The sequence below is a fragment of the Zingiber officinale genome, chromosome 2B (genome assembly GCF_018446385.1).
Source record: "Zingiber officinale cultivar Zhangliang chromosome 2B, Zo_v1.1, whole genome shotgun sequence".
In the NCBI taxonomy this organism is placed as follows: domain Eukaryota; kingdom Viridiplantae; phylum Streptophyta; class Magnoliopsida; order Zingiberales; family Zingiberaceae; genus Zingiber; species Zingiber officinale.
Window position 1 is genome coordinate 18,004,013 of NC_055989.1, and position 10,661 is coordinate 18,014,673.

At 43.9% G+C, this 10,661-nt stretch overlaps 1 protein-coding gene across 1 annotated transcript; it reads left to right on the plus strand.

The window, feature by feature from the left end:
- Nucleotides 1-4,537: 4,537 nt before the first annotated feature.
- Nucleotides 4,538-6,997, plus strand: LOC122045431 (cytokinin dehydrogenase 4-like). The gene is made up of 5 exons (XM_042605656.1): nt 4,538-5,306; nt 5,409-5,536; nt 5,621-5,881; nt 5,965-6,227; nt 6,333-6,997. The coding sequence occupies exons 1-5, from the start codon at nt 4,571-4,573 to the stop codon at nt 6,658-6,660; spliced, it is 1,716 nt and encodes a 571-aa protein (XP_042461590.1). The 5' UTR covers nt 4,538-4,570; the 3' UTR covers nt 6,661-6,997.
- The last annotated feature ends 3,664 nt before the right edge of the window (nt 6,998-10,661 follow it).

Genomic DNA, 10,661 nt, shown 5'->3' on the forward strand with positions numbered 1-10,661 from the left:
TTACTGATCGGTCCACAGACCGATCAGATAACCCACAGAAACTTTCTGTGTGGTTCCTGATCGGTCACGAGACCGATCAGGTGACTTAAGTATCACTGGATCGGTCTGTGGACCGATCCAGACAACCAGAGTTTCACTAGATCGGTCAACAGACCGATCCATAGCTCTATGTGTTAGTTTTAGAGCCTCCCAGCCCTAAACCCTAACATCTTCCTGGTCCAGAGAACGAGCTACCAAGCCCTCTCTGACCTAGTCCTGAGAACGAGCTGCCGAGCCCTCTCCGACTTCGTCCGGTCCAAAGAACGAGCTACCGAGCCCTCTCTGACCTAGTCCGGAGAACGAGCTGCCGAGCCCTCTCCGACTTCGTCCGGTCCAGAGAACGAGCTACCGAGCCCTCTCTGACCTAGTCCGGAGAACGAGCTGCCGAGCCCTCTGGTCCAGAGAACGAGCTACCGAGCCCTCTCTGACCTAGTCCGGAGAACGAGCTGCCGAGCCCTCTCCGACTTCGTTCGGTCCAGAGAACGAGCTACCGAGCCCTCTCTGACTTTGCGTGCCAAGTATCCGTACTTGGACTTTTCCTCTCCTCATGATCAACCTTGATCATCAATCAGTCTGAGTTTAATTAATGTCTGATACAAACTTAAATCAGTGTCAACATCAAAACAACAGCCAGGTTAGACTGTATCAACAGTGACATGTAATATGGCCAACATCAGGGTTCGTTTTTCTGGTGCATATACGTTAGGTGTGCCGAAGTCACCTCTCCGTCAATTCCAGCATCATCTCATTCGGTCTCCATCTGACTCAAATTCTGAACAGGATCAATACATAAATCCTAGATTGTGCATGTTTAATCATTAAAAATTGATAAACAAATATGTGAAAGCATACTTGAATCTATAACAATTAATTATACTCTTTAGAATCATGTAATTGGCCTTCTAGATCAATACGATTCCTTAAGAGACCCCTTCAATATTCTCTTAGTGCTCTCTCCGGCAATAAGATTCAATAGAGAATAGAAAATCTAACTTGAGGACCATACCATAACCCCTATTTATAAAGATAACCTTTCTGTCATTTTAGTAGTTTCTATTTTAACTCATCATAAAAATAAAATAACTTATAATATCCCTAGGGGCATACATACATTAAAATTCAAATATTCAAAATCTTAGTTGACTATTTTAATTGGGTCCAATATAATAGGATAGACCTTGATATATAATTATTTTAAATACATGTCCAATATTAATGTATGAACGAATTTAGAATCCAAATTTATTATTTTTTTAATAACTAAACATACAAAAATATTTCAACCGTTGTATGATCAATCCTGTCTCCCATCCGCAAAAGTCCAAGCAACCCATCACCGAACTCAATTGAGACCGACTGGTCCATTAATTAATCCATCCACTGAATCTTATACAGATATTTCAAATGATAACTTTATAAGTAGCTACTGCGTTCAATAAATCTAGAAGAAGCTTTCCGCCATTTAAAAATCAAGAATCAAACAAAAATGAAATCGTCTAATTTTCTACCGTGGATATCATTATTGAAGGAAAAAAAATAAAAAAATTATATCGTCCCTTCTAAACGGTTCAATATTAAAGACCAGACACTCAACGACCTATTTTATATATACTAATTCTATCCGAAAACTTAGTTGGATGGTGGGAGCTAATGACAAGGGTAAAAATGTTAACGAAAAAAGATCTAAATTTAGGGCATGTGGAAGCGCTATAGACTTTTGACCTTCTAACCGGGGTTGGGGGTCATCGATGATATCTACGAATATGCGCACATGCATAGAGATCACATGAGAGTGTTAGGGCGAGAATCAGGGAAGTGGTCCCGGTGCAAACATTTCGACACTTGCTCAAGTAAAGAGCAATACAAAGCGAGAAGTACAGAAGGAAGATTTATAGTAGTATTATACTAGATACGTATTTACGTGTACCTAGCTAATGAAGATGACCTCCTTTTTTATACTGCCCCTCTTAATCTTTGCAATTATGAGACATCAGAGAATGTTGGATGTCAGAGTATATCGGGTAATAGAGGATGTACGGCAGACTCCCATTGGGTAGAAAAAGATTCCGCTTCATGCACATGACAAAGCATTAGAATATTTCTTGATGAATAATCATTATTTTTTTACAAGTAATTATGATTCCCTGAAGATTTCTCCTGATAATAGATTGACCAGCTCTTGAATCGACCAGGGATACATTGGGAGCTATGTCTAGGAGAAGTGAAAATTGAGCCTTGGAGATCCGACCGACTAAGAAGCCGATTGAGAATAGACTAGGAGTTCTATCTAAGAGAAGTGAGTGACTAAGCTCTGGGATCTGACTGATTAAGCAGCCGACCGAGAGTATACTAGAAGTTGTGCTCAGGAGAAATGAGGGATTAAATTCTGGGACCTAATCTGCTAAGAAGTTGATCAATATAGTCTAGAAGTTGTGTCAAGTAATGAGAGACTAAACCTTAGGGACCCAATCATTAAGAAGTCGACCGAAAATAAATTAATTATACAATGTGGAGGACCAAGTCCTAGAGATACCTCCCACCTATGACTATCCTTTCAACTTTTGATAGTCACACTACTATTGAGTTTCTAATATTCCTAGGACCTTAATCATATACTCTATCACATGCAAATACCAAATGTGATGCGGAGGTGGATATCATTATCGGAAGATAGCTGGGAGAGGACCAATTCCTAGAGGTACCTCTCACTCATGACTACTCCTCTTTAATTTTTTGATCATCACATCAATTTAACTATTGACCTTCGAATATTTTTTGGACCATCTCCAAAATGTAGCGCAGACAATAGATGTATGACATCTCTGATATAATAATTAGGAATCGATTCTGAAAAATTGACGATCTAAAGTTTATCTCACCACACATATATAATCTATCCACCTATATTTATTTCCCTTTATAATCATAAAATCAACACTAAAATAAACCCTAAAAGAACCGCTAAGATAAACAATCTATTTGTTTTTTCTTAATATTCCTTTGGAGCTTCGTTATAAACCATATCACATGCAAATACCAAATGTGGAGGTGCAAATCATTATTGGGAGATAGCTGGGGGGAGAGGACCACTCCCATATTCGGCGGATGATACTAGTCCCTCGGTCCAGGCCGGGTCAAAGTTCGAGCCACGACTGTCACCGTTCCCATTCACCAAACCCACTGACAGCCCACATTTTGACCACTTCACACTGGTGATGGCCGACCAATTCGAGCACATTTCACCACTCACCAACTGGGGTCCTCCTCCTCCCCTGTTACAACTTTTCTCTGCACAGGGCTAGCTCTCTCCCCCTCCGTTGCTTGCTGCCGGTGCGAGAAAGAGACAAATCACGGCCGAATGCCCCCTCCTCCCTTTTCACTTTGTCGCTAGGGAAGCCTACAACGAAAGCACGCAGCTTTGGTTAGGCCACAATTGGCTAGATCGCGTTGAACGGCATTCGTAAAAATGATCAGGATTCAGGAGCACGCATCGAGCGTTCGTAACTCGCGAGTGTCTCGTGGTCCCCGCCTGATCAGTAAGAATCCTACCTAATTTGGACCTGAAGCCACCCCCAACATTACCCCCAGCTCAAAAGTAAATGCATCTAACTTTTACATTTTTCAAAGGCATATTTGTTTCCTATATTTCGCCCTTCTCCTTCTATCATTCCAGTGTTGCATTTAAATAACAACAACACTGTATTATTGCATAAAACAAATCGCCTATTCCTTAAGGAGAATTATACTAGTCACAGCTTGCCGCAAATACTCGTAAAAATTAAAATGGATGGTTTTACTTTCACAGATAGTTAGCCAGCCCACTATTTCAGGCTTTCGCCATAGCTAGGGTTGTAGTCGCCACTTTATAGCTAGCCTTTGACGATTCTCCCCCTCCTCTCAGCTCAGCTCAGCTGAGCTCAGAAAGCTGCAAGCCCTCCCCTGCTCCCTCCTGATGATTGTTGTTATGCGTTGTTGTGTTTTGCCGGAGGAACGAATCCAAATTAAAGTTTCAGTACGGTTATCCGCCGATGACCGGTGAGTAAGCTAGGAGCGAGCACAGGCCCATCCTCCACTCGTTCGTGGGAGTGACAGAAGGCCTCCTCTGTTTCAACCCCACCGACTCCGCGGCCGCCACGCTATATAGATTCATCCGACCGGGGCCGCCGACAAGGCCGAGGCTGACAATCAGGCCAGGGCCTAGCTCCTCGTTTGAAACGATCTTATGATTGGTGAGACGGCATGCGTGTCGATGAGAGGCGAGTCGAATGGTCTGATAGAATCTTTGAAAGGATAGGATGATCGAGCACTAAGGAGAGTGATCGACTCTGACTGGCTCCGGATACATATGCGATTGAATGGGGGGACGACGCTTTGAGAATTGAAAAACTCTTATACATCAACATCAAGCGAAGCGGACGCACCACTTCCTAACAACAGAGACGACCAAAAACGAGCAGGAATAAAATCTAAGTTTGATACGAGGGGGAAACCTTTAACACACAATGGAATCTAAGTGATCAGTCTTCTTACGATGATTACTGTCAAACAATTAATGGTAGACCAATCCACCAACACTCTCGACGACTCTGCCTTTATATATATCTCCCTCGCTCGCTTCCCCTTCACTGCCATATTCTCTGCTCTACCTCTCTCGCTGATCCATTCCCCCCTCATGACCATGCAAAGCTGTTTCATTCGACTCTTTGTCGTCGTCGTGGTACTCCTTGGCAGCGTTACCATGCACGTCTCCGACCCTGTCTTACCCTCGCCGCCGCTCGAGGCCCTCCGCCTCGAAGGCAAATTGAGCTTCGACGACGCGCACCTAGCCGCCAAGGACTTCGGGAACCGGTACCGGCTATTGCCGGCGGCAGTGGTGCACCCGGCGTCCGTCTCCGACGTCGCGTCCACTGTACGGCACGTGTTCCGGCTGGGGCCGAGCTCGAAGCTGACGGTGGCGGCCCGCGGGCACGGGCATTCTCTTCGGGGACAGGCGCAGGCCGACGGCGGGATCGTGGTGCGAATGGAGTCGCTCGGCGGCGGGACGCGGGTGTCGCATCGCGGAGGGCAGCCTTACGCGGACGCCTCGGGAGGAGAGCTGTGGATCAACGTGCTGGAGGAGTGTTTGAAGCATGGGCTGGCGCCCAAGTCGTGGACCGACTACCTCCACCTCACTGTTGGAGGAACGCTATCAAACGCCGGAATCAGTGGCCAAGCTTTCCGGCACGGCCCCCAGATCAGCAATGTCAACCAACTCGAGATCGTCACAGGTACGCACTTCTAATTGCCATCATATCGATCGAATTTTACATTCAAACTGCGTGATATATCAATTAAGTAAGATACATATGAATCAATCCGAACGGACGCAGGCAAAGGAGAGGTGATGAATTGTTCCGAGGAACAGAATGCTGATCTCTTCCACGCTGCTCTCGGAGGTCTGGGTCAGTTCGGAATCATTACCAGAGCTCAGATTGCACTGGAACCAGCTCCAGAGATGGTAAGAAAATCTGAACAAGCATAGCGTGTAACTGGGAGATACTGATCAGCATGTAATCAAGTGCATGCATGTCTCTGTCTGCAGGTGAGATGGATTAGAGTATTGTACTCTGACTTCGCTAGCTTTACCGAGGACCAGGAAATGCTGATATCGGCGAAGGAGACCTTCGACTACATCGAAGGCTTCGTCATCATCAATAGAACAGGACTTCTCAACAACTGGAGATCATCATTCGACCCACAGGATCCTGCCCGAGCAAGCCAATTTGATTCCGATGGCAAAATCTTATTCTGCCTCGAAATGACTAAAAACTTCAACCGACATGAAGCAGAGAGCATGAGCCAAGTATATATATATCAATATTCAGCTTGCATGAAATTAAATATACCTGAACAAACTCCTGATCTGTGGATCGATATATCGTACAGGAAGTCGAACATCTTTTGTCTAAGCTGAGATACATACAATCCACGCTTTTCCAATCGGAGGTCTCCTATTTGGAGTTCTTGGATAGAGTCCATGTGTCGGAAGTGAAGCTGAGGTCCAAAGGTCTGTGGGAGATCCCACATCCGTGGCTCAACCTCTTCGTACCACGAACCAGAATCAAAGATTTTGCAGAGGGAGTCTTTGGCAAAATTCTCACAGACAGCAACAATGGCCCCATTCTCCTGTACCCACTTAATCGATCGAAGTAAGCAAGCAGCTACCTAACTAAGTCACCATTTACTAGCTAGCTAACCGATTTTTTCTGCTCAACTTTAACTTTAATGGTGGCCTGGTGCATTCATTCACGCAGATGGGATAACAGAACATCGGCAGTGATACCGGACGAAGAGATCTTCTACCTGGTGGCCTTGCTGTCCTCAGCGCCATCCCACGGCAGCTTAGAGCGAGCACTGAAACAGAACAGTGAGATCGTAGACTTCTGCAACAAGGCAGGAATCAAAATGAAACAGTACTTGCCCTACTATACGACGCGGGAAGAGTGGAACGGGCACTACGGTGACAGGTGGAAGACGTTTGGCCATAGAAAACGCACATATGATCCCTTGGCTATTCTCGCTCCTGGACAGAGAATATTTCGAAAACCACTGCAGCAATCCTCCTCCTCCTCCTCGTTGTAGTTAGTGAGCTAATTAATCTTGTACAGGAAGCTAATTAACCTTGCTACAATGATCGGAATATATGTTGTTGAAGGAAGGAAAGAAAAGAGGTGGGAAATTTTGCCGATCGAGACAAATTCACCGGTCATCTATTGAACAGTTCTAAAAGGTCTGGCATCTTACCTTTCTGACAAAAGGGAGAAAAAAAGAAAGGGACTTACTGTTTTTAATGGAGCAATATTATCATTGGGCTGCTAGCTAGCTATTGAGCTTTTAATTTATGAAATCAGATGTATTTAATTTGCTTTCCAAAGTGATGTGCATATAGAATTCGACATGTTTTTTTTTAACCATTAAATTTGTTTATGTGTGGCTGCTAGTGATTGGACGATGTAATGATATTCTGTGCCGACAAAGAGATACATACGTCCAAGGTTAGTTTTAATTTGATTATGTACTTTCAAAGGCTACATAATTCATGAAGGTACGTATGCCTTGTAAATATAAAAATTAATAATAATAATAATATGAATATGAATATAAAATGCTCAAATTTCATTAGTAAATAATTCTGTATTTTTCTTAAGCATTATGGAGTCCTCAAATACATGGAAACAAGGAAGAAATTAAAATTAAAATATCTAGAGAACAATAATAGTGTATGATATAGTTGGCTCCAGGTGATGCAATTGGTCCGAGCTAGTCTGACTTGTCAACTTGCAGAGCCGACATGCCAACTTCGTGACCTGCTGTTGGTCCGACCTCCCGACCCACTGCTAGTCTGACCTCGCAACATTGGAAGGGACACAACAGTTAGGATCATAGCGCACGGATGGACATGATGGTTACCACGGAACCTTCTAAGGAGGTGTTTCCCTTGGGTTGGGTTATGTCTCTCGGATTTCTCTCCTTATATAAAATAAAAGGATGACTATGTAAAAATTAAGAGAAAAAAATTAATCATATTATTGAATCTAAAATAATTAAGAAATAAAAGAGTACAAGACCTTTATATAGTTAATTATAAGAAAAAATCTAAGCTCTAAACTGAAAAGGTAAAAGACTAAATCTAAAACCTAAACTGAAAAGGTAAAAGATTAAATTACCCTCAATGCTATAAACAAATAATTCTAATAGATTATATAATATAAATTATATAATCTAACATCCCCCCTCAAACTCACGATACTACAGCCAGAAGCATTGAGAGTTTGTCAGATAAAAATCGAAAGTGCGAAGCGGAATCAGCCTTGGTAAACATATCAGCAATCTGTAGTTTTGAATGAACAAAAGACAATGTGATGGTGTCAATCTGAAGATGATGATGAATAATGTGACAATCAATTTCAATATGTTTCGTCCGTTCATGAAAAACTAAATTACGCGTAATTTGAATAGCACTCTGATTATCACAATATAACGGAGTAGGCTGATGAAGAGAGATATGTTGGTGCAACCTTAGGTCAAGGTTGACCTGGTTGACCCGACTCGAGGTGACTTGACTCGAGTTGTATTTTGATGTTTGACTTGGGGAGATTGTCGGTGCAACCTTAGGTCAAGGTTGACCTAGTTGAGTTGCATGTTGATGTTTGACACTCGTGAGAGAGTTCTATTCTTGATGTGAGACAAGAATAGATGGTTGGGAGATTATTGGTGCAACCCTAGGTCAAGGTTGACCTGAAAAGTCCAAGTATGGAGACTTGGCACTGGAAAAGTCCAAGCAGGGAGCTTGGCACGCGAAAAGTCCAAGTATGGAGACTTGGCACTTGAAAAGTCCAAGCAGGGAGCTTGGCACGCGAAAAGTCCAAGTGTGGAGACTTGGCACGGGAAAAGTCCAAGTATGGAGACTTGGCACTGGAAAAGTCCAAGTATGGAGACTTGGCACGGAGAAGTCCAAGCAGGGAGCTTGGCACGTGGGAAAGTCCTAACTGGGATGTTAGGCAGTGTGGAAAGTCCCGTGAGTGAAGCAGGCGGTGGGAAAGTCCTAACTGGATGTTAGGCGGTTGGAAAGTCCCGTGAGTGAAGCCAGGGAGAAAGTCCTAACGGGATGTTAGGCAGAAATCCTGGTGAGTGAAGCCGGTGAAAGTCCTGAGTGAAGCCAGGCCAGGAAAATCCAGATGGATCAAGGATGATCGGACATCCGGTGTTGGAAAGACCAAGTGGGTCAAAGGATTGACCGGACACTTGGTAGGAGTCTTAGCAGTCAAGGGAGTGACCGGATGCTAAGCATGAGATACCAATAGGTCAAGGTTGACCGGATATTGGTGTGGAAGGCGTGGGAATTGGTTTGGACAATTCAAGAGCCGGATCGATCGATGGATCGATCAGTCATCGATCGGCCCGAGACCGATCGAAAGCGATCGATGTGCCTGAGCATCGATCCGGGACCGATCGGCATGAATCCCGATCGGTCTCCACGACCGATCGAGACGCAGCCTCTCGTAAGAGAGGTGGGATCGGTCCGGGACCGATCGGGGCCTGATCGGTCTCTGACCGATCAGATAGCTGCACCGATCGGGCGATGCTCGATGCAGCCGCTGAGAGACAACGGCCAGGCTATTTTCGCCCTCTGTTTCGGCTTTTTGGCTTGGTGTTCGCGGGTTATATAAGGGTTCGAGCGACTCTACAGACACTTCTCTTCTTCTTCTTTCTGTTGCTGAGCTCTGCCGAGTTCTTGAAGCGTTGAAGCTTCGCGTGAGCTTCTCTGCTGCTGGCATCCGTGTAGGCGCTGCTTTCTTCCCGTCGAAGAGAAGGCAAGCAAGAGTTTTCTTACTGTTGTATTTCTTGCTGTCTTTCCTTGTATTTCTGTACTCTCCTTACTTGCTGTTGCAAGAGTGTGTTGTGGCGAGGTTTCTCCACCCAGAAGGAGCTTGTATTAGCCGGTTCTCCGGGGACTCATCCACCGACGGATTGACTGGACTCGTCCACCTTACGGACACGCCGAGGAGTAGGAGCCCTAATCTCCGAACCTCGTTACATCCTTGTGTTAAGGTTTGGTTTTCTTCTCTTTCATTTCTTTTGTATTTTCCGCTGCGCTAACACGTTTTGTAGAAAGATACGACAATTTGGGGCGGCTATTCACACCCCCCTCTCTAGCCGAGTACGAACGATCCTAACAAGATACTCATATCTGCAAGCAACCAACGCAACCAAACTATCTCACAAGTAGTTAAGGTCATGGCATGATACTCAGCTTTTGCGGAAGATCTAGAAATAACATCTTGCATTTAACAAGAAAAATACAGAAACTAGTGGTAGATTTGCGATCTGTAGGATCACCAACCCAATCCGCATCAAAGTATGCACGCAGCTTAAGAGATGAAGTAGAAGGAAATAAAAGGCTTTGAAATTGAGTGCCACGAAGATATCTGAGAATACGAAGAACAGCAGTCCAATGAACTGTAGTTGGTGCAGCGATAAATTGACTAACCACATGAACAGTATACGCAATATCTGGACGAGACACGGTGAGATAAACTAAGCTTCCTACAATAGTTCTGTACAAACTAGGATCCGACAAAGGTGAGCCATTAGATGGAGAATATTAAGCATTAGTTTCAATAGGAGTATCAACAACCCTATTATCAGTAAGACGAGCATGCTCAAACAGATCAGATATATACTTTGACTGAGATAAAAGATATCCTTTCAGGGAATAAGCAACCTTAATGCCCAAAAAGTAGCGTAGTATACCCAAGTCTTTCATAGCAAAACAATGAATCAACTTAGACTTCAAGAAAACAATTCCACCAGAATCATCACCAGTAATAATCATGTCATCAACATATAATGATAAAAGAATACAACCTACACTCATACATCTGACAAACAATAGCTTCTCTATAGGATACGGGCTCAGAAAGACAATGAATAGATGCGACAAATGAAGCAAAAGAATGAAAATAACAAGAGTAAGCAAAATCTGGTAGTTTAGTATACTTACGAACACAAGTGGATTGACGACGATAGAGAGAAGGATCATCCACAATCTCAAGAGATGATTGGGTGGTGGCAAAAGGAGG

What these genes read in the sequence shown, in the direction of transcription:
- LOC122045431 (XM_042605656.1), top strand. Translation starts at nt 4,571, where the DNA reads ATGATTACTGTCAAACAATTAATGGTAGACCAATCCACCAACACTCTC. An exon ending in CCAACTCGAGATCGTCACAG is followed by an intron (nt 5,307 to 5,408) that starts GTACGCACTTCT and finishes GAACGGACGCAG; the next exon opens with GCAAAGGAGAGGTGATGAAT. An exon ending in AAGCAGAGAGCATGAGCCAA is followed by an intron (nt 5,882 to 5,964) that starts GTATATATATAT and finishes TATATCGTACAG; the next exon opens with GAAGTCGAACATCTTTTGTC.